Below are 27,492 nucleotides of genomic sequence, written 5' to 3'. Positions count from 1 at the left end.
CTCTTGACCATGGGGTCACGAGTTCGAGCCCCATGTGTGGTATAGGGTTTACTTAAAAGCAAGAAATAAAAGGAATTTTAATATGCCCATCAAGAAGACAAAATGGAATAAAGCAACAAATGGCACAGGTGTAAAGTTTTCTTACCATGCAACTTCTAATTCGAGTGCTTTAAGGAGAATCACAGATTGGAAAAGGAAGAGTGACAGAGTTCATAAGGCCACATTTTAGGGCTAAGACTTGGCTGGTTTTCTAAGAAGACATGCCAGGAAGCTGCCTTATTTTTAAACTTAGGTCATGAGTGTTTAAAAGAGTGTGTTCTCTGCAAAATACTGTAAACTAAAACAACAAAATCAAAAGGAGGATAAAATGCCTGGCTTTTCTAACCTTCCATTGGTAATTCCATTTCTATTACTTCGCTACTCCCACAAGGATGCTGGCTTTCTGAAAGGGAAGTAAATGCTCAGTTAAAAAATAAATAAAAGGCCAAAATACAAAATGTAAACAAGAACAAGAATTCATTTAAAACCGCACGAACAGTTCAAGACCCACACATGAATGTACATGGGAAACACTTCGAATCCTTAAAATAAAATTCACACAAATAATCCTTTCTTTATGCTTTTTCTTTGTTATTTTATCTATAATTTGGAGAAGTTTCAAACCTACAAAAGCAGAGATGGAATAATGCCACGTGCCAACACCACCAATTCCCTATTCTGTTTTTCTGTGCCCACTTCTGCACACCTGCCTGCCACTGGTCATTAAAGTAAATCCAAGGTCTGGGGCACCTGGGTGGCTCAGTCGATTAAGTATCTGCTTTCAGCTCAGGTCATGATCTCAGGGTCCTGGGTTGGGCTCCCTGCTCAAGGGAGAGCCTGCTTCTCCCTCTCCCTCTGCCCCTCCTCCCAGTCTGTCTGTCTGTCTGTCTGTCTCTCTCTCTCTCTCTCGCTGTTTCTCAAATAAATAAAATCTTGAAAAAAATTCCCAAGTCTAGCAGGGTTGGGGTGCACAGACTGTGCGTGTACAAATAAGACATAATGACTCTCATCCTTCATCTTCACCACAACACAATTTCCCCCAAATTAAAAATTCTTTTTTTTTTTTAAGATTTTATTTATTTATTCATGAAAGACACAGAGAGAGGCAGAGACAAAGGCAGAGGGAGAAGCAGGGTCCATGCAAAGAGCCCGATGCAGGACTCGAACCGCGAATCCGGGATCACGCCCTGAGCCAAAGGCAGGCACTCAACCACTGAGCCACTCAGGTGTCCCTACTTTTTTTTTTTAAAGTAGTTTCCGTGTCCAATGTGGAGCCGATCCTGGGGCTTGAACTCATGATTGAGACCTGAGCTGAGATCACCGAATGAGCCATCCAGGTGAGGTGCCCCTCTTTTTACTTTTTAGATAGAGTTCTTTGAAACACATGAGTTTTTAATTTTGGTAAATGTGTGTATTTACCAAATGTGTGTATTTACCAATGTGTGTATTTTTTCTTCCTTTGGCTGCTTAAACTAAGAAACCATGATCTCACCCAAGGTCACAAAAATCTATGTCTATGTGTTCTTCAAAGTGCATGTGTGTTCCTGGGTCTTACATTTAGGTCTTTGATCTATTTTTTAAAAGATTTTTTTTCTTTAAATTCATTTGAGAGAGAGTGAGTTAGAGAGCACAAGCGGGGTGGGGTGGGGTGGTGGTGCAGAGGGAGAAGCAGACTCCCTACTGAGCAGGGAGCCCGAGGCAGGGCTCGGGGATCAGGACCGGAACCGAAGGCAGATGCTTAGCTGACTGAGCCACCCGGGTGCTCCAGCCTTTGATTCATTTTGAGTTAATTTTTGTATACAGTGTGAAGCAGGGGTTCAAATGGATCTTTCTGCATGTAGATACCCAGTAATTTTTTAAAAGATTTTATTTATTCATTTGATGGAACGAGAGAGAGAAAAAGAGAGAGAGAAAACAAGTGAGAGAAATGACAGAGGGAGAGGGAGAAGCAGACTCCCTGCTGGGTAGGTAGTCTGACGCTGGGCTCGACCCCAGGACCCTGAGATCATGACCTGAGCTGAAGGCAGGTGCTTAACCGACTAAGCCACTCAGGAGCCCCAGGTATCGTTATTCTAGTACCATTTTCTGAAAAGACTATTCTTTCTCCATTGAATTGTCTTGGCACTCTTGTTGAAAATCAACTAACTATAAGTATGTGGGTTTATTTCTGGAATTCTAGTCCATTGGTTTGTATGTCTATCAAAACAGTGTTGATAATTGTAGGTTTGTAATAGGCTTTGAAATCAGGGAATGCAGGGGCACCTGCGTTGCTCAGTCGGTTAAGCATCTGATCCTTGATTTCGGCTCAGGGCATGATCTCAGGGTTGTGAGATGAAGCCCCACATTGGGCTCCACACTCAGCTCATTATCTGCTTGGGATTCTTTCTTTGCCCCTTCCCCTGATCATGCTTTGTATTCTTTTCAAGGTTGTTTTGGCTATTCAGGGTTCCTTCCATTTCCGCATGAATCTTAAGAAAATCTTCCAATCCATGAATACAGAATGTCTTTCCATTTGTCTAGGTCTCCTTTAATTTTTTAAACAATGTTTTATAGTTTTCAGTATATGAGTCTTGCAATTCTTTGGTTAAATTTATTAAGTATTTTATTTTTTAAGTATTTCTGATGCTATTGTAAATAGAACTTTTTCTTTTTTTTTCAGATTTTATTTATTCATGAGAGATAGACACACACACACACACACAGACAGACAGACACAGGCAGAGGAAGAAGCAGGCTCCATGCAGGAAGCCTGACGTGGGACTCAATCCCGGGACCCCAGGATCATGCCCTGGGCTGAAGGCAGCGCTAAACTGCTGAGCCACCGGGGCTGCCCTATTTTCATTTTTTAAAAGTAAACTCTGCCCCCAATGTGAGGCTTAAACTCATGACCCTGAGCTCAAGAGTCATGTGCTCTACCGACTGAGCCAGCCAGGTGCCCCTTAATTTCATATTTTGATTGATTGTTCATTCCTAACATATAGAAATACAACTCATTTCTTTATATTAATCTTGTGTCCTGCAATCTTGCTAGCTCATTTATTAGCTCTAAGATGTGAATGTGTGCATGCCTTAGAATTTTCAACATGTAAGTCATGTCATCTACAAATAGAAATAGTTTTAACCTCTTCCTTTTCAATCTGGATGACTTTTTTTTACTTGTCTTGCCTAGAACCTCCAGTACAAATTTTTTTTTTAATTTTTATTTATTTTTGACAGTCACACAGAGAGAGAGAGGGAGGCAGAGACACAGGCAGAGGGAGAAGCAGGCTCCATGCACCGGGAGCCCGACGTGGGATTCGATCCCGGGTCTCCAGGATCGCGCCCTGGGCCAAAGGCAGGTGCTAAACCGCTGCGCCACCCAGGGAATCCCCGAACCTCCAGTACAATTGATAACAGTGGCAAAAACAGTCATCCTTGTTTCATTCCTGGTCTTTGGGCAAAAGCCTTCCACCTTTCGTCATTAAGTAGGGTGTTAGCTGTAGGGTTTCATTAATGCTCTTTATTAGGTTAAGAAGTTCCAGGCAGCCCGGGCGGCTCAGCGGTTTAGTGCTGCCATTGGTTCAGGGCCTGATCCTGGGGACCGGGGATCAAAGCCCACATAGGGCTCCCCGCAGGGAGCCTGCTTCTCCCTCTGCCTGTCTCTGTATCTCTCTCATGAATAAATAAAATTTTTTAAAAAAGAAGTTCCCTTCAACTCCTAGTTTGTTGAGTGTTTTTATTATGAAAGGATGTTAAATTTTGTCCAATGATTTTTTTCCTACATCTATTAGGATAATAGTGTGGTTTTGTCGTTTATTCCATTACATTGTGCTCTACTGCTTGATTTCCATATATTGAACTAAACCTTGGATTCCTAGGATAAATTCACTTCATGAGGTAGGATCATTTTTATATATTGCTGGATTCATTTACTAGTCTTTTGTTGGGGATCTTTGTATGTATATTAACAAGGGATATTGGTCTATAGTTCTCGGTTTTGTGTTGCTTTTTGTCTGATTTTGGGATCAGGTAATACTGGTCTCAGAGAATGAGCTGGGAAGCTTTCTCTCCTCTCCCAGTTTTTGGGTATGTGAAGAATTGGTGCTAATTCTTCTTTAAACACTTGGTAAAATTCACAAGTGAAGTCATCTGGTCCTGGGCTTTTTGGTTTGTGGGAAGTTTCTTGATTACAGATTCATTTTCCTTGGTTATGACTATTCAAATTCTGTGTTTTATCTCTGATCAGTTTCAGTAGCTTGTCCGTTTCATCTAGGTTACTTTAAAGCTGGCATTCAATTTTAGTACTTGTGGTGGGCAGTGGCCCTGCATAAATATTCAAAACCTATGAATCTAGTATGTTACAGGACAAGAGGCAATTAGGTTGTAGATGGAATTAAGCTTGTTCGTCAGCTGACCTTCAGAAAAGGAGATTATCCTATGTTATCCAGGCTCAACATAATCAGAGGGGCATTTAAATGGGGGAGCAGGGAAGCACGGAGTCAGTGTCAGTGATGGGATGTGGGAAAGACCGTGTTAGTTCCTTGATCTTGGGTTTTTGCATCCATTTTCCCCTCTGCCTGGAAGTTTCCTCCCCCAAATCGTGTAGTGTCAGTGGGGAAGAAAACTGAATAGTGTTGATGCTCTCACCTCCACCATGTCAAGGGAGTCTGGGCACAGTGTATCTCAGCAAAGCTTGTCCTGTGCATACACTTCTAGGGGCCCCGGACAGGGGTCCCTGCACATGTAAAAGACTTTATGGGACTTCCATGGATTCTGTGTGTTGGCCAAGTCATGTATGTGTGTATGTGCATCAGGGGTCTCCTGAGAGGTCTGTGCTGCAGGTGGATGGTGAGGTCCAGGTGGGGTGGGTGGGATAGGAAATCAGGCTTTCTTATAAACCTTGCACAAGCCCAACTGACATCACTGGGGCCCCTACCAAGGCCAACGGCCATTCTGAGCAGGTGGCATTTGTTGCCTTTATGGATTTAAACATTTCTTCCTTAGTTAAAGGATTATAAAGACGCCAGTACTTCCAACATGTGAGGATTTTATCTAAATGGTTGCAAAAACATTCAGTGCTATGGAATATAGTCCATAATGTCAGGCAATTTTAACCCATTGGGTGTCAAGAAGGAAGGGGGCCAATTTAAGGAGTTTTTTGTACTAAGAAGTCTTGAATAGTACTGTCATTTCCAAGCCAAGCAGTAGAAAGATCATAAATTAAACATTTAACCTATATGTTGCTCTTTGAATAATGTGCTTCTGTCTGAAAAACTGAAATAGAATGATTGTAGGTATATCTATCTAATCTTTTATTTATTTCCCTGCTGCCTTTGGGAGTAGACTCTGTGAATAGTCTAGATTCCCCCAACTGTGTTCATTTTGATAAACCTCAAGGTTTTATCATTTAAGTTGAAAAACATATTCTTGGGAATCAAGATGTAATTATATATACTTCCTTCCAAACGGGAGTGACTGCAAAACAGGTCACACTGCTTCTTTTTTTTTTTTAATTTTTTTTTTTAATTTTTATTTATTTATGATAGTCACAGAGAGATAGAGAGAGAGGCAGAGACACAGGCAGAGGGAGAAGCAGGCTCCATGCACCGGGAGCCCGACGTGGGATTCGATCCTGGGTCTCCAGGATCGCGCCCTGGGCCAAAGGCAGGCGCCAAACCACTGCGCCACCCAGGGATCCCGGTCACACTGCTTCTTTGTGAAGACCCGCTCCGTTCGGCAAGCACATGCTATTGCCGGCTGTGTACACAGCGCTGGGGCTCTGAGCTGGGGGCAGACGTGGTGTCTTCCCACCAGGAGCGCACCACTGGCTGGGGCAGCCTGCAGCCAGAGCAGAAACATGACACTAGCAGGCCACGCTAAATGCTGTGTGCAATTCAGGAGCTGAGGGCTCCCTGTTCTATTAGAGATTCTGACTGTGCCCAGAAAGAAGTGTGCAACTTGCCAGAAGTCTGCAGAACCAGAAGGAGGATTCAGGGCATGTTTAAGGAATCACACTGAGGGGCGCCTGGGTGGCTCAGTGTTTGAGCATCTGCCTTCAGCTCAGGTCACAATCCTGGAGTCCCGGGATCGAGTCCCAAGTTGGGTTCCCTGCATGGGGCCTGCTTCTCCCTCTGCCTGTGTCTCTGTCTCTCTCTGTGTCTCAGGAATAAAAAAATAAAACCTTAAAAAAAAATAAGGAATCAGACTGAGCAGTGTGTCCAAAGAACTGAGGGAGGGTGATGGTGTGGAAGGCATACAGAATAGAAAGAGAGGCTGGGAATGGGGATGGAACAGGGACACCACAGGAGCTCCATGGGTGATGAGGAGGCACAGACAGTGAGCTGGGTAGGGAGGTGATAGACCCTGTTCTCAATGAATAAATGACTGGGGGACAGGACGCAGGACAGATGGAAAAGGGATCCTAAGAGACTGCAGCAGGCCACCTGTGTGTGGGGGTGGGGTGGGGGCACAGGCCCAGGACAGAGCAATGACAACACACATTTTCACCAGTCTTAAGAGTTTTTGAAAAAGTTTTTTAGTAGAAGTTATGGAGCTCTGTAATGCTGCAGTAATATTTGAAAGGTAAGATTTTTGTAGGAAACACTTCAAACTTGGTCATGTTTGAGGAATTAATTGCAAATTGTCTCCCACTCCGCCTGCATTCACAGAGGAGTTGAAGATGAGACAGGATCCAGGTGCTGGCAACGCTCCTATGGATGCCACAACACCACATCCTCAAACTGGCATTGTGCTGGGATCCAGGGAATCTGGTCTCCAGGGAGAGGACCAAGCCAGGCAACTGCACAGACCACCTACCTGTGCCTCGTGTGATAAGTGTGCATCTTTGGTAATCAGACTCTTCTGGTCCCCGTTTAACTTGTATGATGTCAATGAAGCAAATATATTAAGAACGGGCACCCGAATGTCTTCATTGTCATATTCATATCTTAACTTTTGATACTTTCCCAGTAATTTAGAGGACACACTGGACAGGAGAAGATTAGGAAGAAGGTTGTTTGTTTTTATTTTTATTTTATTTTATTTATTTATTATTATTATTTTTTTTGGTTGTTTGTTTTTAAAGTAGGTTCCACATTTAGCACAGAGCCCAATGCAGGGCTCAAACTCATGACCCTGAGATCAAGATCTGGGCCAAGATCAAGAGTCGGATGCTTAATCGACTGAGCCACCCAGGCCAGTATTTTAGAACACACAAAATAAGAATACTTAACAGAAAAAAACAAAAAAAGAATACTTAACAGACAGACTCAAATAAAATACACCCTGGAATACCTTTGCTCTCACATTTGCCTAAAAGCATGTGGACTTAGGCTAAACAGGATCTGTTTTATGACTGTAAAATGCTTTAACTTCAAATGGCCCTATGCTAGATCCCAGGTACATGGCTTTTTTTTTTTTTTTTTTTTTTACTGTCCACCTGTTTTTCAGATGGGGACTAATTACAATTTTCCATCACAAATAACTTTTGGGGAAGAAAATTATTAAGAAACAGTATTACCTTGCATATTACATAGATAGTAATTAGGATCTTCTGATTCCTTCTTGATGGACACAGCTGCCACTTTCACTGCCATGCCTTTGGATGCAATGAAAATGATAAAATCATGCGTTAGATAGGCCACAGCCACAGGCAGAGAATGATGAGCTACTGCTGGAACTTCCAGGGTCTGCCTTGATGAATGTGGTGACGTGGTGGGTCCACAAAACAAGGTGGAGCTCACACTCTGTGAGCAAATAGTTTACCCATATAAAAATATAAGTAACAGACACAAAATAATATAAAGTCAATAAAAAAGGAAAGAAGGAAAGAGGGAGATGATGAAAAAAGGAACAGAAAGAGGCAGGGAGGAAAAGAAGGGAAGAAGGTCTAGTTCCTAGTCTGAGAACTTGTCTCCTTTCAAGACAGCTGCATAGACATATGCATTTATGTGAAATACAGTAGATATTCTTCTGTAATGGGACCTGAGCTGGCACATACAATTTTTTAAAATTTTTATTTAAATCCCAGTTAACACACAGTGTAGTATTAGTTTCTGGTGTACAATATAGTGATTCAATATTTTATACATCACCCGGTGGCACCTGTAATCTTAATTTACCCACAACAATGAAATGCATTTCAAAATTTTAAAACCCAGGGGAACTATGTTAGTAAAACCAAAAGCTTTCATCTTGGAGAGGTGTAGGGAGCTACAAAACTAGCCACAGCTTCTCCCACCCCAGGGGGCATGCCTGTCTGCAATGTCTCTCCCATTCTTTTCTAGAAGTGGAAGCTAGATCTCCACCCTTTAACGCTGGGCCTGGTCACGTGGCTCGCTTTGGCCAATGGGACTCTGGTCAACAGGATGCAAGCCGAGACTATAAGGGAGGATGGGAAAGGGAGAAAGAGAGAAACTCAAAACCATTTCAACTCTTGTTCTATGTAGCAAGTATTGCAGAAATATCTTAAGAAATAAGGCTCTCAGGAGTCTGCACGTAGCTGGAAGCATTTCAATTGGCAGCATGAAATCCGCAGTAGAAAGTCATACTAGGGACGCCTGGGTGGCTCAGCAGTTGAGCGTCTGCCTTCGGCTCGGGGCGTGACCCTGGAGTCCCAGGATCTAGTCCCACGTCGGGTTCCCTGCATGAAGCCTGCTTCTCCCTCTGCCTATGTCTCTGTCTCTCATGAATAAATAAATAAAATATTAAAAAAAAAAAAAAGAAAGTCACACTAATAGGGAGCCTATCTGTGTTTCAGCTGAACCACATTTCCAAAGAGAGGCCTCAGCCTCTCTGGGGCAGCCCTGGGCATGCCTGGCCAACTTGATCTCGGGGTCGTGAGTTCAAGCCCCATGTTGGGTGTAGAGAGGACTTAAAAAAAAGAGAGGCCTGTTTTAAGGTGGTGGGAAATGCCCCTCTGGTGCAGCAGGTGGTATAGGCGACTGGACACTGTGGGACCAGAAAGGGCTGCTGGGGGAGCTGATAGCCGTCCATGCTTGGGGGGTTTAAATAACCTGTGACCTTTGGAGGCACAGACAGAGTATATTTGAGCTCTGACAGGTGCCCTAGGTTAAGATCAAATTGGGCAGGACTGAAGACGTGTCCTGTCTAAGAGCTGAACTGTGCTGAACTGTACACGTGGCTTGCTTCTCTGTTCATTGACCTGTGTTGATTTTACCTAGAATAACTACAGTGGATGAGCCCCATTATTTTTCAGACTTTGTCATTTAATATGGAGCTCTGCTAAGCAGGTGTTTATATGTGCATGGGAGGGACAAGAGCACCCACAGATGAGACAGAGGAGGAGAGCTGTGTCCTAAGGGTCCCCCCAGGGCCTTAAGAGGCAGCTGAGCATGAACCGCACTGTGATGGCCTTAGTGATGCTAAAATCTCTATTTTCCCTTCTTCAATATATTTTCTTCTTCTTTTTTAAGTAAACTCAACACCCAGTGTGGGACTCAAACTCATAACCCGGAGATCAAGAGTCGCCTGCTCCACTGACTAACCAGGCTGGGTGACCCAGTCTGTGTTCATTTTTATCAACTTGAACTTTGAGTTTTGGTTTTATGTACTTAGCTCATTTTAGGTTTTCTAGGCTTTTCACTTTTTTATTTTTATTTTTTAAAGATTTTATTTATTCATGAGAAACACACAGAGAGAGAGAGAGAGAGAGAGAGAGAGAGAGAGGCAGAGACACAGGCAGAGGGAGAAGCAGGCTCTATGCAGGGAGCCTGATGTGGGACTCGATCCCGGGTCTCCAGGATCATACCCTGAGCCGAAGGCAGGCACTAAACTGCTGAGCCACCCAGGGATCCCCCTAACCTTTCCACTTTTAATGCTCTCCATATTTTCCCATCCCTTGATTAAGCATTTGCATCTTAAAAAAATATTTTTTTAACCTTTTAACATCTTCCTTGTAATTAATGCCATTTTCCTTCCTTTAAGGAGTAGGGGGTAGAGGCTGGGATAAAGCTCTACTCACCACCACCTCTTGTAGTGGTCAATTCTTTGGGCTTTTCTATATAGATAATCCTGTCATCTGTGAATGAAGGCAGTTATAGTTCATCATTCTCAATTTGTGTGCCTTTTATTTCCTTTTCTTGTCTTACTGTATTAGCTACAACTTTCAGTATGATGCTGGAAGGGAGTAGGAGAAGGGGATATCCTTGCCTCATTCCTGATCTCAATGAGAAAGGATCTAGGTTTAAGATTTTATTTATTTATTTATTTATTTATTTATTTATTTATTTATTTACCTACCTACTTACTTATTTATTTATTGAGAGAGGGTGGGGGAAGGGGCAGAAGGAAAGAGAATCTCAAGTAGGCTCCATGCTTAGCACAGAGCCTGATGTAGGGCTCAGTCTCACAACCCTGGGATCATGACCTGAGCTGAAATCAAAAGTTGGAAGCTCAATCAACTGAGCCACCTAGGAACCCCTGAAAGGTTCTAGTTTCTCCCCACTAATTGTGATGTTAGCTACGGCTTTTTGTAGATTTTTAAATTTTTAAAATTAATTAATTAATTTTTTAAAGATTTATTTATTTACTCATGAGAGACACAGAGAGAGGCAGAGACACAGGCAGAGGCTTCTTGCAGGGAGCCCAATATGGAACTTGATCCCAGATCCTGGGATCATGCCCTGAGCCAAAGGCAGAGGCTCAACTGCTGACCACCTGTCCCTGTAGATTTTTTTTTTTTTATTTTTTTTTAATCAAATTGAGGAAGTACCTCCCCTTCCTACTTTACTGAAAGTCTTATTTTTTAAAAGTAAAACAAAAGGAGTTGTCAAGTGATAACCTGCTCAATATTTGATTCTAAAAGCATCAGTGTACATACCTGAATCTTCCATGGGTTCAGTTTTCACACTGATGGTGCCACAGCTGAAAGAAGAGAACCCTTGTTAGGACAAGCCAGGTGGGGTGAGAGGAAACCACCAGCAGCTGGACACAGTGTACTCAAATCCCCCTCTCTATGTCATCCTAGCTCCCCTTCCCACCACCCAGCTGAATGTGAAACTAACTAGTTAATTTGACATTACCTTTCTTAGTAATTTCTAATACAATCAAAGGTGTCAGTGGAACATAGTCTTAAAATCCCAGACAGCCTTTCGAATAAAGAATATCTAACAAAACAAGGGAAGCTTTCCATGGTCTAAAAACTGACACTTCAGGGTTACGTGTAAATTTTTTTATTTCCCTTACCTTTCACTTGGCGATGTCACTGATCTCTTAGCATCTGTGACCACCACTGGCTCACCTGTGCAGGAGTAAAAAGACACATGCTAGCCTCATTCCGCACCTTGAAAATGACAACATTCTGAGGCACATAAGGTGAAAGCAAATGTAGAAAGAACAGAACTCTAGCTCCAGGCCTACACATAATAGTACTGGGCAGAGGCCAAACTCAAACCAGCCCTCACGTCTTGGGGCCACGTGCATGAGCCTATGCCAGAGCCAGAATGGACTGGGGCCGGAGCAACCCCATGCAAGTTACTACACCTTCCTGGGCCTCAGTTTCCTCATCTGAAAATGGTGGTTGGGTGAGGATCAATGAATCCATGCAGAGTGCTCAGAATGGTGCCTGGTGAGCCTAAGAACTGAGTGAGTGAGAGATGTTAGTATTGTTCTATAATGAAAATACAGGTCACCTACTCACCTGCCACCCCTCGGGTCCCTCCTTTAACAGGAGCTAGGGAATTCTAGGAACTCACAATTGCTCTGGAAATGGGCTTTGTGAATAGTTCAGGCTCGGGATGACATCATGTCACTCTGCACACCCCGGCGTGTGGTGCACCTTATGAACCCTGCCCCTAGGCATTTTGTTTCTGTACCTATATGTAGTCTCAGCATAGTACCCTCTTAGACCTGGCCTTTCAAGGATAGCTATAGCCCACCGTTTCCAACTATGTTCCAGAATAATAATCTGAGAAAATAAGAAGTGGGCAGAGGTGGATCTCTAAATGCTTTTGGCAGAATTATTATTTTTTGGTCCCTTCATCATAAGTTAAGGAGATGATGAAGGGGTGTGAGTTCTTAAGTCTGGCCTCCAACACCCACCCACAGTTTTTTGCCTAAGCACGTGGGAGGGGCTTCCCATGAACCAGCAAGTTGACATCCTGCTTAGCCTGAGAGCCTCATCCTCCACGCAGCCCTTCTGATCACAGGCCTAACCCCTTCCCAGGACCCAAGGCAATTACCACCAGCCATTCTGAGAAGACCATGGGTCACCCCTGCTTCTCTGTTGGACAATCTCATTCCTTCTAGAGTCTCATGAGCACGGGAATGATCATACTTCCTACACCCACTCCCAATCCCAATAATGCTTGGCTGGTGGCTGCTGGTCAAAGACCACAAAGTGACCCAGCATCCTCTTGTTCCTGTACTCCAGGAGAAGGTAGGCCTTACCCTCCTCCATGGTTTGGCTGTGGAAGCTTGCTGGTTTGAGCAAGCTGTGAGCATTGGACTGGGGAGGATGGAAATCTGGGAGCAAAAACCCAGGTCTCAGCTCTTGTTAAGGTGCGTCCTTCCCTGAGTTCCATACCCATGAAAGCAGCATGACCCCCTCCACCCTGGAGTGTCAGAGGGTGCTTCCTCCATGGAGAGAAGGCAAGGAATATACAAGTTCTAGAATGTGCCAAACTTGCATTTTAATGAAGGAAAGCAGAACTGGCTTAGCAGCTGAGGGCAAGCATTGGGTATGAGAAGTGTCACTTACCTAGCTGATTCGCTGGACCTAGGAAAGGTCTGCAAGAAAACCAATACTGTTACCCAACATGAACACACAAGGAAGACAGATTAAAAATCTGAATAACCAACTTCTAAGTGCTGAATGGGACTTAATTAACAAATTGAAATTCAGCTGTCAGTTTATCCTCCCTCAAAAGAACTAGCTGTCACGAGGGGGATAGAGCCTGCCACCTGTTTATGATGAATGAAATCCCAGCTTTGTTCTCCAAGATCCATTTCAGGGTGGTGAGACCATAGTTCTCAGGGTGTTGAAAGGCCACTCCTTCTGGAAGCCCCTGCACAACCAGAGCTGCTGGGTCTCTCAGAATCTTCTCATACGGAATAGGCACCATTGCTGTCATCCCCAAGGCTTTACCTAGAAGAGGTGAGGTGAGATGCCTTCAGGTGGAATGAAGATGAGCCAAAACCAATTGGTTTTGTTTGGTGCAGTAAAGAAACACAGGTGGTGGGCACCTGGGTGGCTCAGTGGTTGAGTGTCTGCCTTTGGCTCAGGGCATGATCCCAGGGTCCTGGGATTGAGTCCCACATCCAGCTCCCAACAGGGAGCCTGCTTCTCCCTCTGCCTATGTCTCTGCCTCTCTCTGTGTGTCTCTCATGAATAAATAAATAGAATCTTAAAAAAAAAAATAGAAATACAGGTGGTGACACTTGGCTTTGAAGCAACAGAAAAAGCTGAAGGGCCCCCTATTCCTTACAACCCAAGTTAATAAAATTCCCAAAGGGCCAGAGGAAAAACTTATAAAACATTTTACTTTACATCTTCACATAAGAGAGAGGAAATAACAGGTCTTTTTCTCCATTCTGTTGCAGGTGGTGCACCCAGGGCTGCAGAGAACCCATGGTTACTCAGGCCGTTGTCAGCAGAGGATGAGCGCCCCTAGCCAATGCTTAATGTCCTTACGTCCCTGTGTCACTCTGCACAAGTCAAGCCAACTTGTCTGTGGAGAAGCTACAGAGTCAATGTGGCCTCACATCGCAATCTTGGGGCCATGTCAGCCTTCCCGCATTGGCTGACCAGCTCCCAAGTGAAGGAGGCCCGTTTCTCTCAGAGAAATGTACCTGAGACCTCAAGATCCCCTATGTTCGAGGTCCTCCCCAGTCAAACGCTCACAGGGCCCTACAGGCCCCATAAATATGTGAAAGGAAGGTACCAATATCACAACTAAGTATAACACTTGTATAGTTATTTGGTCACTACCCTTTTTTTGAAGATTTTATTTTATTTTTTAAGATTTATTTATTTATTTATTCAAGAGAAAGAGAGAGGCAGAGATACAGGCAGAGACAAGCAGGCTCCCCGCAGGGAGCCTGATGCAGGACTCGATCCCAAAACTCCAGGATCACACCCTAGGCCGAACTGCTGAGCCACCCAAGGATCCCCAAAGATTTTATTTTTAAGTAATCTTTACCCCCAATGTGGGGCTTGAACTCACAACTCTGAGATCAAGAGTCATAGGCTCTTTTGACTGAGCCAGCCAGGCGCTCCTTGGTTACCTAGCTTTTTTTTTTTTTTTTTAATATTTTATTTATTTATTCATGAGAGACACAGAGAGAGAGGCAGATACATAGGCAGAGGGAGAAGCAGGCTCCCTCCAGGGAGCACGATGCGGGACTCAAGCCCAGGACCCCGGGATCACGACCTGAGCTGAAGGCAGACACTCAATCACTGAGCCACCCAGGTATCCCAGTTACCTAGCTTTTTAAAATACTGTGTAGGATGAGGGTGCCTGGGTGGCTTGGTGGTTGAGCATCTGCCTTCAGCTCAGGTTATGATCCCGGGGTCGTGGGATCGAGTCCTGCATCAGGTCCCTGCTCAACGGGGAGCCTGCTTCTCCCTCTCCCTCTGCCTACCCTCCCCTTGCTTGTACTCTCTCTCTCTCTCTCTCAAACAAACAAACAAACAAACAAACACTTCTTAAAAATAAAATAAAATAAAATAAAATAATAAAATACTGTGTTTTTATTAAAAAAAATCCCCATCCTGGGGCACCTGGCTGGCTCAGTTAGAAGAGCCTGCGACTCTTGACCTTGGGGTAGTGAGTGTGAGCCCCACATTGGGTGTGTAGAGATTATAGTAAATAAATTAATTTAGGTATCCCTGAGGGGCTCAGTGGTTTAGCCCCTGCCTTGGGCCCAGAGGGTGATCCTGGAATCCCAGGATCGAGTCCCACATCGGGCTCCCTGCATGGAGCCTGCTTCTTCCTCTGCCTGTGTCTCTGCCTCTCTCTCTCTCCCTGTGTCTCTCATGAATGAATACATAAAATCTTTCAAAAATAATAAATTAATTTAAAAAATCCTTATCTTAATCCCCATGAAAGACATGAGTAGGTGGAGAGGCCAACACCAGTGACTGACGTTGGTGCTCAGACTTGTGACTTTTTTTCTTCTTTCAGATTTTATTTATTTATTTATTTATTTATTTATTTATTTATTTATTTATTTATTTAATTTTAAAAGGGGGCAAAGAAGGAGAGGGAGAATCTCAAGCAGATTCCACATTGAGCATGGAGCCCAATACAGAGCTTTATCTCACAACCCTGAGATTGAGTTTGACCGGAGCCAAACTCAAGTCAGATGCCCAACCAACTGAACTACCCAGCACACCCTCCTTACAATTTTCTTTTTTCTTTTTTTCCAAGATTTTATTTATCTATTTGAGAGAGAGAGAGCACCAGTGAGAGAGCATGAGCAGGGAGGAGAGGGAGAAGCACACTCCCCACAGAGCAGGGAGCCCTGAGCTGAAGGCAGATGCTTAACCGACTGAGCTATTCAGGTGCCCCTCCCTACTATTTTCTTTTTTTTTTTTTTAATTTTTATTTATGGTAGTCACAGAGAGAGAGAGAGAGAGGCAGAGGCAGAGACACAGGCAGAGGGAGAAGCAGGCTCCATGCACCGGGAGCCCGACGTGGGATTCGATCCCGGGTCTCCAGGATCGCGCCCTGGGCCAAAGGCAGGCGCCAAACCGCTGCGCCACCCAGGGATCCCTCCCTACTATTTTCTTAATAACATTTTCTTTTCTCTAGCTTATTTTATTGTAGGAATACATTGTATATTACACAGAACATGCAAAATATGTGTTGACTATTTCTGTTACCAGTAAAGCTTCCAGTTAGCAGTAGGCTCTTAGTAGTTAAGTTCTGGTAGGGGCAAGGGGTCCAAAGGTTAGATGCAGATTTTCCAATGTGCCAGGGGTCGGTGCCCCTAACCTGTGCGTTGTTTAAGAGTCAACCGTAATTGCATTGGCCCTGCAGTGGGGGTTCCCTAGCATGGGAGTAAAGAATGAAGAATGAAGTCTGATCAGTCAGAGGTTTCCACGGACCAGATGAGATCAGGATGTGTTCTATAAGACTTGCTCCGTACTAAAGAACTGGCTCTTCACTTAAGGAGCATGTGGAGTTTTAAACTTCAAGAGGCATCTAAGTAGTCATGCCAATAAGGTGATCTGTAACACTGTCCTGATTCTTAGTGAATTATTCATAATTAATGCTTGATGTGAACTTTACCATAACAAAAGCAGAAATAGTCCTCGACTGCTTTTCTGAGTATTTCCGTTTCTCCTGAATCAATCTGCATCCCGTTTGTAGGGCAAGGGGGTTTGGCCTCGTGCACCCCCTCAGCAATACCTGTAAATGAGTGATAGGCACAGAGTCAGTATCCAAACACCTGTCTCATACACTCCCTGAATGTCTATGCTTCTGGTAGTGCAAAGATAAAAAGGGGATGAATAGACATAAAACATGATTTTTTTTTTTCAAGTAATCTCTACCTCCAATGTGGGGTTTGAACACACAACCTTGAGATTGTCATATGCTCTTCCAACTGAGCCATCCAGATGCTCCTTAAAACAAGATCTTCTAATTTAAAAAACCCACAAAGATGGAGCCCTTGGCTGGCTCAGTCTATAAAGCATGCAACTCTCAATCTCAGGGTTGTAAGTTCAAGTCCCACATTGGGTGTAGAGATTACTTACAAAACAAAATCTTAAAAAAATTGGGGGTGCCTGGGTGGCTCAGTCAGTTAAGCATTCAACTCTTCATTTCAGCTTAGGTCACAATCTCAGGGTTGTAAGTTCAAGCCCCTCATTGAGCTCCTTATTGAGTGTGGAGACTGCTCAAGATTCTCTCTCTTTCCCTCTGCCCCTTCCCTCTACTTCTTTTCTCTCCCCCTCCTCTGTGCATGCACTCTCTCTCTCTCAAAAGAAAAAAAAAGCACAAAGAATGTATTTCTGGTATATATAACAGTGATCACCTCTGAAATGAATCTATTGATAAAGAACTATAAATAATTCGACACACAGAGAATAGTAGTAGCTCAAAGGAAATGATAACAGAAATATCATTTGCTCTATAGTCTGAAAGTAACAGTCATGTTATGGGAAGACCTTCACCATGGAACAAAAGTAGAGACATCCATACAGACATTAAAATTACAAAGCAAATATTATAAACCATTTTTTGCCACCAAATTCAACAACTTAATGAAATCAACTAGTTAAAAATGAAGTTGAAAATGAAGTTTACTGAAATAGGCACCAGAAGAAATGGAAAGTACACATAGCCCTATATCTGAAAAACCAGCATGCCAACTGTGAAACTTGAAAAAAATCTGTAATTAAATGTCAATGATTAGAAATTCAACTGGTGGGACACCTGGGTAGCTCAGTTGGTTAGATGTCTGACTCTTGGTTTCAGCTCAGGTCATAATCTAATGGTCGTGAGACTGAGTCCTGTGTCAGGCTCCTTATTAGCGAGGAGTCTGCTTCTCCCTCTCCTTCTACCCCTCCCCTAGCTCATGCTCTCTCTCTTAAATAAATAAATAAATCTTTAAAAAAATCCAATTGGCAGCTGACAATGAATTGAGAATACCCTTCCTGTTCATCAGTTATACATTCACTGTACTATTTAAAGATTGTTTCATATTTGAATCTATCTTCCTGAGAGTGGAGACCCTAATCTTGGGCTTGGAAACCAATCTGCATTAATCAATTCCTTTCTCCTTGCACATATATATATATATATATATATATATATATATATATATACACAATATATACAATATATATATATATACAATATATATATTATATAGAAATATATATATATACACATATATATATATGTGTGTGTGTATGTGTGTGTGTGTGTATGTGTATACACATACATACATATATGATTTTGACATATATAGATATATATTTATGCCCACATTCCCTCTGACAACTCTTGGAAATATCTATATCTACATCTATCCTCTCTTCTTCCACACTCACATTCACATTACATCCTCTGATAAACCTTTGTGGATTCTTTTCCTCTTTCTTGGTTCCAGAAAATACTATGATGCTAACTCAATATTTAGTAGATGACCTACCATGGTAGAGATCATCACTATACAAGATGTAGGTTTTAACACCCTAGACTAGTTTCCATCACATATGGCCACATGTGTTCACTAGTGCTCCTCGCCACTCATAACACATTTAGAGCTCTGAAGATCCCATAGTGATAAAAGGGAAAATGGTTATTAACTCAGAGCAATACCTAACAAGTCCTGAGTTTTTTTTGCTTTCCTTTGGAATTGAGTAAAATAAGAATTTTCTTAAAGATTTTATTTATTTATTTGAGATAGTGAGTGGGCACATAAGAGCAGGGGGGGAGGGTTGAAGGGAGGGAGGAAGAATCTCAAGCAGACTCCATCCCATGTGTGGAGCCCAACTCGGTGCACAATCTCACAACCCTGAAATCAAGACCCCAGCCGAAACCAAGAGTCACAAGCTCAACTGACTGAGCTACCCAGGTGCCCCAGAATTTTTAAAAATGTGGGTTTATAAAAGGAATGAAAGATAATTTACTCTATGTTTCTTAAATTTATTTTATAAAACCAAGGTGCTGCTGAGGACACAGTACAAAGTACATTGACCCTGTTTCTTGGACTCATCAGTGTTAGGCAGCTATTCACTGGTATGTCAAGTCAAAAGAGATGTATCAGAGCCATTTTTAAGATAATGCTTAGGACACCTTAGAAAATATTACATAAGTCTTCCCTGTAAAGATTTTAAGAGGTATGAAAACAAGGGATAAAGCTGTTAAAACCTACAGTATTTTGCAAAATCCTTCTGTAAATCCATCCTGGCATTGACAAAAGCACGTCCTTTCTCGGTTCCAACAACGAACACATCTGTCTCATACATTGCGATGCAGGCCACTTCTGCCTTGGACTTGGCCAGCTCTTTACACTGAAATAGAAACAAAGAATAAAGTATTATATACCACGGCAGATCCAGATTTTGTAGAGCCTGAGAGGTCTGTTTTAAGAAAAGAACACAGGGGGCAGCCCAGGTAGCTCAGTGGTTTAGCGCTGCTTTCAGCCCAGGGCGTGATCCTGGAGACTGGAATACAGTTCCATGTTGGGCTCCCTGCATGGAGCCTGCTTCTCCCTCTGCCTGTGTCTCTGCCTCTCTCTCTCTCTCTCTCTCTGTGTCTCTCATGAATGAATAAATGAATGAATGAATGAATGAATGAATAATTTTTTTTTTTTTTTAAAGAACACAGGGGTGCTTGGCTGGCTCAGTCAGCAGAGCATGTGACTTGATACTGTGATTGTGAGTTCGAGCCCCATGGTGGACACAGAGATTACTTAATTTAAAAGAAATACAAGGGGCACCTGGGTGGCTCAGCGGTTGAACATCTGCCTTTGGCTCAGGGCGTGATCCCAGAGTCCCGGAATAGAGTCCCACGTCGGGTTCCCTGCATGGAGCCTGCTTCTCCCTCTGCCTGTGTCTCTGCCTCTCTCCCTGTCTCTCATGAATAAACAAATAAAACCTTTAAAAAAAAATAGAATGAGAAAAATCCCCAAAAGAAACAAAACAAATCCACCAAGCAAATACCATAAACATCATAAAACCCAGAGAAAAACCCATTTTATTAACTTATTAACACTAAATTAATATTTTTACTGACCTATGATATTGTGATTTATAAAAGTAGTCTTCATTCACTGTTCCTGGCACAGAGCTCCTAAAAGCCTTGGAATTTCCTTTTTTTTTTTTCCCCTTGGAATTTCCTAAGAGAGCAATAAAGGGGTCTTTTATCAGGACATCTGAGTGGTTCAGCGGTTGAGCGCCTGCCTTTGGCTCAGGGCATAATCCCGGAGTTCCAGGATTGAGCCCCACATCAGGCTCTCTGCATGGAGCCTGCTTCTCCCTCTGCCTGTGTCTCTGCCTCTCTCTCTCTCTGTGTCTCTCATGGATAAATAAATAAAATCTTAAAAAAAAAAAAGTGGGGGATCCCTGGGTGGCTCAGTGGTTTGGCGCCTGCCTTTGGCCCAGGGCGTGATCCTGGAGCCCCGGGATCGAGTCCCACGTCGGGCTCCCGGCATGGGGCCTGCTTCTCCTTCCGCCTGTATTTCTGCCTAGCTCTCTCTCTCTCTCTCTTTCTATGTCTATCATGAATAAATAAATAAAATCTTAAAAAAAAAAAAAAGTCATCCAGTAAGTAAAATGTTTCTCTGAGTTCTGCAAGCTGCTCTAGTGAATGAATCAAACCCAAGGAGGGCGGGGTCTTTAGAACTTCCAACCTATAGCCATAGGTCAGAAGCACAGATGACAATCTTGACTTGATGTTAATTAGCATCTGAAGTGCAGGCAGGCCTTGTAGGGTTGAGCCCTTAACCTGTGGGATCTCTCTCTCTCCACATAGAGTCAGAATTGAGTCAAATTGCAGGACACCCAGTTGGTGTCAAAGAATTGCTTGTTGCTTGTCAGAATTGGGTGCAGTATCTTTACCAGCTGACCTGCCTCTTCTACATGCCTCTTTCCCCTATATTTTTGGCTACAAACTCTTTGCCTCTTCCTATGACAACAATTTTATAATATTTTCTATAGTGAAAAAAAATATATTTTCTATAGTGAGAACAAAGAGATAACTTAATGTTTCCTCTAATCTGGTTGATTATGTTTTTATTATTGATGTAAGGATGCATAAAATAAAAATTCATGCATAAGACACACTTCCTGTTTATCCTGGTGCTATAGCATAATTCCTGATAGACAAGAAATCTGTGATATTTACTTTGTGTAGATCCTTCCAAAGATTTCAAAGAACGTGTAGTGTATTTATAAGTGCATATGCTACTTTGGTGAGTCGACCAGAGAGAACTTCTGTTTTGACAAACAGGTTCTCTATTTACAATTTACCTGTTTACTGATTGGAAGAATTTCCCACAGACTAGTTTCTGGCTCTGTACATTAAAAAAAAAAAAAAAAAGATTTTATGTATTTATTTGACAGAGCACAAGCAGAGGGAAAGGGAGAAGCAGGGAGCCTGATGCAGGACTCGATCCCAGGACCCTGGGATCATGAGCTGAAGACAGATGCCCAAACTGACTGAGTCGCCCAGGTGCCCCTGACTCTGTATATTTAAAACCTGTTTCTCCTTGACTACCCACCTACTTCTGGAGATGAGTACATGTTCATAGCACTGTGACCTCAGATCCCTTTGTGTCCTGTTACTGGGTTAGTTGACACAATGAACCATAAGAATATTCCCAGAAACCATTCTCACACTAGGGTGTCTAGCAATAACTTACCCCTACATAGAAATAACAGCAAGCCACATAATAACACTAAACTAAATGTATCCCTAACTGAGCTTCCCCTTTGAAGCCCCAAAGGTGCCTGTGTCCACTCCAGTACTGCCTGACGCAGGGGATCACAGGAGACAGAATAATCGCCCCCCCACCAAGGTGTCCATGTCCTAATCTCCAGAGCTTGTGAATGAACATATTACCTTATGTAGCAGAAGGGACTTTGCGGATGTGATTATTTTTTATATCTTGACAGTGGCAGATTTTCTTGGACTATTAAGGTGGGCCCATGGAATCACCAAGGGTCTTGACAAGGTACAGAGGGAGGCAGAAGAGGAGGGGTGACAACAGAACCAGAGGGCAGAGCGATGCCCTTGCTGGAAGGGGCTGGTAGTGGAAGAAAGTGGGTGGCCTCTAGAAGTTGGAAAAAGTAAGGTACAGATTCTCCCTGGGAACCCTCCAGAAGGAATGCAGCCCTGGTGATACCTTGATTTCAGCCCCTGACCTCTAGAACTGTCTTATAGTAAGGGTGTGTTGTTTAAAAGCACTACATTTGGGGAACTTGTGATAGTGTCAATCGCAAACAGATACAGGGGCTGTGGTGGCGAGAAAGAGCAGGATGCAGAAACCTTAACCATTGTGATTAAAATATCTTATTTAGCAAATTGCACAAACACGCAATGCCGGGGCTTTCCCATGACTAGGGGAGGGGCCAGCGTGAGAGGGGAGAAGAAGGTTAAGCTTCATTAGCTTCATGGCAAATCTCTCTGTATTTCTATCAAACGAACCAAAAATTCAGCACCTCATCCATCTGAAGTATAGAACCTTATAGAATCTGAAGTATCAGGTGAAGTCACTAATATTTAGCCTTACTTAGGCCATTGTTGGTAGAAAGGATCTTTCCAAAGGCGGTTTTTTTTTCCTCATTATAAAATATCTGTGTTACAGGGGTGCATATTGGTAGAGCTCAGTTGGTAGAGCATGGGACTCAATCTCAAGGTTGTGAGTTCAAGCCCCACACTGAACATGCAGCTGACTAAGAAAAATAAATAAGGGCAGCTGGGTTAAGGGTCAGTTGGTTAAGGGGCTAACTCTTGGTTTTGGCTTAGCTCATGATCTCAGAGTCGTGGGATCCAGCCCTGCATTGGGCTCCTCACTCAGTGGGGAGTCTGCTTGAAGACTCTCTCTCCCTCTCTCTCTGCCCCTTCCTCCTGCACTCTGTCTTTCAAATAAACAAATCTTTATAAATGAATAAATAAAAATAAAATATGTAGGGGATTCCTGGGTGGCTCAACGGTTTGGTGCTTGCCTTCAGCCCAGGGTGTGATCCTGGAACCCCAGGATCAAGTCCCACATCGGACTCCCTGCATGGAGCCTGCGTCTCCTTCTGCCTGTGTCTCTGCCTCTCTCTCTCTCGAATAAATAAATAAAATCTTTAAAAAATACATGTATATTATAAAAATTTTAGCAGATACAGAAAAGCACACAGAAGAAATAACTGGTAATCCCACTGCACAGAATTACACGAGTCACACTTTGAAACACACATACACACACACACACATAATTTTTACAAACAAAACTGGATTGCACTACTCTCTATAGGATGCCATTCTGCTTTATTTGCTCTTCATTGTTTTTGAGCATTGATAAGTTCTGAACAACATGATTTCTGAATGAATACACAATATTCTTTCCTATGCATATGCTGTAGCTTAACCACAACATTACTGAAAAGTTTTTTTACTATTACAAATCACACTATAAATGTCAAGAATGTAATCATTTCTGTCCATGTGTGATTATTTCTGCAGGATGGATTCATACACCTGAGTCAAAAGGTGTAAATTATTTAAACTTTTTTTTTAAGATTTTATTTATTCATTTGAGAGAGAGAGAGAGAGCACACAAACTGTGGAGGGGCAGAGGGAGAGGGAGAAGCAGACTCTTCGCTGAACTCAATGTGGGGCTCGATCCCAGGACCCCAGGATCACCTGCTGAGCCACCCAAGCATCCCTTTTTAAAGGTTCTTTTTTTAAGCCTCTTTTTTTGTTTAAATATTTTGTTTATTATTCATGAAAGACACACAGAAAGAGGCAGATACATAGGCAGAGGGAGAAGTAGGCTCCCTGCAAGGAGCCCGATGTGGGACTTGATCCCAGGATCCTGTGATCACGCCCTGAGCCGAAGGCAGATGCCCAACCACTGAGCCATGCAGGCATCCCCTCTTTTAAGATTCTTAAAGCATATTACAAGTAGCATTTCAGAGGGGCTCACACTCCCACCAGAACTGTGAGAGACGTCTTGTCACCTTCCCATTATGAAAACTGAGGATCATTATTTGTAGGCTGGTCTTTGTGACCGGTTTCCCAAGAACAGGACATAGAGGGGAAAAATAGTAACTGGATGACAAAGAAACATGACAACCACTATTTGTGTTAGGGTTTTCCAGAGAAGCAGAACTAATAAAAGTCTCTCTCTCTTTCTCTCCAATATGAGGTTCCTCATGAGGAATTAGCTCATGTGATTATGGAGGCTGACAAGTCCCATGATGGGCTGTCAGCAAGCTGGGGCTGCAGAAGAGCTAGTGGTGTAGTTCGAAAGTCTGAGAGAGGAAAACTGATGGTGTGGATTCTACTCTGAGTCTGAAGGCCCCAGGATCAAGAGTATAAGAGCAGAAGATGGATGTCCCCAGAAAGCACTTGGGCAAAGAGGGGACTCAACCTTTCCTCTGACTCTGTTCTATTCTGGCCCTCCACGGGCTAGGGGACACCCACCTACAGTGGGGAGCGCCGTCTTCTTTGCTCTGTCCACCAATTCAAGTGCTAATCTCTTCCCGAAATACCCTCACAGACACCCCCAGAAATAATGTTTAACCAGATGTGCGGGCATCCCGTGGCCCAGTTGAGCTGACACATAAGACTAACCATGGCACCACCCTGACCCAGTCACCCAGGTAGGCCTCATCAGTGACAGGTCCCGTTGGCGTCATGCGCCCCTGATACAATGTATGAATGGGAGCATCTCACCTCCATGGTCTTTCCAAAACCCCAGTCCAAACAGAAGGCAGAGTCTCAGTGAAACCCAAACTGACAGATTTGATAAAATACCTACCAGTACTCTTCAAGGCCATCAAGGTCATAAAAAACAAGGGAGGACTAAGAAGCTGTCACAGACCAGAGGTGCCTAAGGAGACCTGATGGTTGAAAGTGGTGTGATGCCACAAGAGGCTCGGGGGGACAGAGAAAAGATCTCAGTCAAAATGCAGATGAAATCTGGGACGCCCAGCTGGCTCAGTTGGTGGAGCATGTGACTCTTGATCTCGGGGTTGTGAGTTTGAGCCCCAAATCAAATTTTTTGATTTTAAAATTTTTCAAATTTTGGGATCCCTGGGTGGCGCAGTGGTTTGGCGCCTGCCTTTGGCCCAGGGCGCGATCCTGGAGACCCGGGATCGAATCCCACGTCGGGCTCCTGGTGCATGGAGCCTGCTTCTTCCTCTGCCTGTGTCTCTGCCCCTCTCTCTCTCTCTGTGACTATCATGGATAGATAAAAATTAAAAAAAAAAAAATAATAAAATAAAATAAAATAAAATAAAATTTTTCAAATTTTAAAATCAAATTTTTTTTAAAAATTGCTGATGAAAATGGAGGAAATTCTGGGGCTGGCTAGTAGTGATGTACCAGTACTATCTATTGATTTGGATAAATGTGCCGTAGTTTACATAAGTGATGGGTGAGGAGCATATGGGAGCTCCCTGCAAATCTGCAACTTTTCTGTAAATCCTTAAAGTATTCTTTTAAAAAAAATTTATTTATTTATTCACGAGAGACACACAGAGAGAGGCAGAGATATAGGCAGAGAGAAAAACAGGCTCCATGCAGGGAACCTGATGTGGGACTCCATCCCAGGACTCCAGGATCACGCCCTGAGCCAAAGGCAGACGCTCAACCACTGAGCCACCCAGGCATCCCCTTAAACTATTCCTAAATAAAAATGTATTGTATAAAAAACCAGGGGCACCTATCTGACTCAGTTGGTAGGAGCATGAGGCTCTTGATCTTGGGGTTGTGAGTTCAAGTCCCACACTGAGAGTAGAGATTACTTAAAAACAAAATCTTAAAAAAACAAAACAAAAACAAAAAAACAAAACTTCTTGGTTTTCAGGGGGTTGGGGGAAGGGCGGAAGGGGAACAATTTTGTTCAAGGAGTACAGATTTTCTGTTGAAGAGGATTAAAAAGCTCTGGAGAGGGATCCCTGGGTGGCGCAGCGGTTTGGCGCCTTCCGTTGGCCCAGGGCGCGATACTGGAGACCCGGGATCGAATCCCACGTCGGGCTCCCGGTGCATGGAGCCTGCTTCTCCCTCTGCCTATGTCTCTGCCTCTCTCTATCTCTCTCTCTGTGACTATCATAAATAAAATAAAATAAAATTCTTTAAAAAAAAAAAAAAAAAAAAAGAAGGCATGGTACTTTAAAAAAAAAAAAAAAAAAAGCTCTGGAGAAGGATGGTAGTGATGGCATCTACATGACAAGTAGATGCAGTTAATGCCTCTGAACTGGTTAAAGTGGTTAAAATGGGAAATTTTGTGATCTATATCTGTATATTTTACCACAAAAAAAAAAAAACCCTCTTGATTTTCCCCCAAGAAAACCTCACAACTCACATCCAATCTGTTGCTAAATACTGTCAACTCTACAGATAATTCTAGAAGCATCACTTCTTCCCACCATTCCCAGCCTAGTCCATGCCACCAAACTCTCCTGTCTGAACCACAGTCTACTAGCCCACTAACTGGTGTCCCGGCATTCCAGTCTTATTCCATGTTAACTGACTGCTCATACAAGCACCACTCCCCCACATGACTCCTTCCCTCAGAACCTTCCAAATGCTTCCCACCACACTGAGGAGAAAGGCCCAGAGCACTCCGTGATTTAGCTACCTGGTACCTCTTGAAGCTCACCTCTGCCCCCTTTTCCTTTTCTCCCCCTGCTTCAGTGTTACTGGACTTTTTTTTTTTTTTAAGATTTTATTTATTTATTCATGACAGAGACACACAGAAAGAGAGAGAGGCAGAGACACAGGCAAAGGGAGAGGCAGGCTTCATGCAGGGAGCCTGAGGCTTCATGCAGGGAGCCTGATGTGGGACTCGATCCCAGGACTCCAGGATCACGCCCTGGGCTGAAGGCAGGTGCTAAACCGCTGAGCCACCCAGGGATCCCGTTACTGGACTTCTTGATGCTCCTTGAAAATATCACACTTGGAGGGCTCAGCTGCTTAAGCATCTGACTCTTGATTTTGGCTCAGGTCATGATCTTGGGGGCGTAAGATCGAGCCCTGAGCCAGGCTCCATGCTCAGCATGGAGTCTGCTTGAGATTCTTCTCTCTCTCTCCCTCTTCTTCTTCCTCTGGCCCTCTTCCCCATCTCTCTCTCTCTGGCCCTAAAATAAAATCTTTAAAAATAAATAAATGGAAGAAAATACCACACTTGTTCCCACCTCAGGGTCTTTGCACAATCTGTTCTCACTGAATACTCTGCTCCTGGATATGGGCCTGGCCTACTTCTTCCCTTCATCCACATCTTTGCAGAAAAGGCAACTACCCAGAGAATCTCTCCTAGACCACCTTGTCATAACCACCTGTTCTTGCTCCATATCTGTTTCCTGACCCTTCTTTTCTTTATGTTTTAAAAATTTTATCTGAGAGGGATCCCTGGGTGGCGCAGCGGTTTGGCACCTGCCTTTGGCCCAGGGCGCGATCCTGGAGATCCGGGATCGAATCCCACGTCGGGCTCCCGGTGCATGGAGCCTGCTTCTCCCTCTGCCTGTGTCTCTGCCTCTCTCTCTCACTGTGTTCCTATCATAAATAAATAAAAAATTTAAAAAAAAATTTTATCTGAGAGAGACAGAGAGAGGGAAAGAGAGCATGAGTAGGAGTAGGAGCAGACAGAGAAGCAGACTCCCCGCTGAGCAGAGAGCTTGATGCAGGGCTCTATCCCAGGACACTGGGATCATGACCCAAGCTGAAGGCAGACACTCAACCAACTGAGCCACCCAAGCTCCCCCCTCCTTTTCTTTATAATACTTATTATATTTACTGATATGAACATATCCACATAGAATTTGTTTATTGTCTGTCTCCCTAG

At 43.4% G+C, this 27,492-nt stretch overlaps 1 protein-coding gene across 3 annotated transcripts in view; it reads right to left on the bottom strand.

Annotated features, from left to right (window-relative positions):
* The window catches only part of LOC121487575 (general transcription factor II-I repeat domain-containing protein 2), a 52,294-nt gene that overhangs the window by 11,461 nt on the left and 13,341 nt on the right, over window positions 1-27,492 (bottom strand). The window contains exons 1-9 of one of the 3 annotated variants that reach the window (XM_041749457.1): window positions 19,432-19,470; window positions 18,865-19,003; window positions 16,272-16,391; window positions 12,940-13,123; window positions 12,737-12,765; window positions 11,224-11,278; window positions 10,859-10,902; window positions 7,538-7,615; window positions 386-442 (exon numbers count right to left, since the gene is read on the bottom strand). In XM_041749457.1, coding sequence (XP_041605391.1) covers window positions 386-442; window positions 7,538-7,615; window positions 10,859-10,902; window positions 11,224-11,278; window positions 12,737-12,765; window positions 12,940-13,123; window positions 16,272-16,391; window positions 18,865-18,958 — 661 coding nt within the window. In that variant the 5' untranslated portion in view covers window positions 18,959-19,003; window positions 19,432-19,470. Of the gene's footprint in view, window positions 1-385; window positions 443-7,537; window positions 7,616-10,858; window positions 10,903-11,223; window positions 11,279-12,736; window positions 12,766-12,939; window positions 13,124-16,271; window positions 16,392-18,864; window positions 19,004-19,431; window positions 19,471-27,492 lie in introns of those variants that run through there. The other 2 variants (XM_041749455.1, XM_041749456.1) reach the window with 2 other exon arrangements.

This window comes from Vulpes lagopus, chromosome 3, assembly GCF_018345385.1.
Source record: "Vulpes lagopus strain Blue_001 chromosome 3, ASM1834538v1, whole genome shotgun sequence".
Classification (NCBI taxonomy): Eukaryota; Metazoa; Chordata; class Mammalia; order Carnivora; family Canidae; genus Vulpes; species Vulpes lagopus.
The sequence above is the reverse complement of the archived record's forward strand: the minus strand, read 5'-3'. Positions and strand labels throughout refer to the sequence as shown.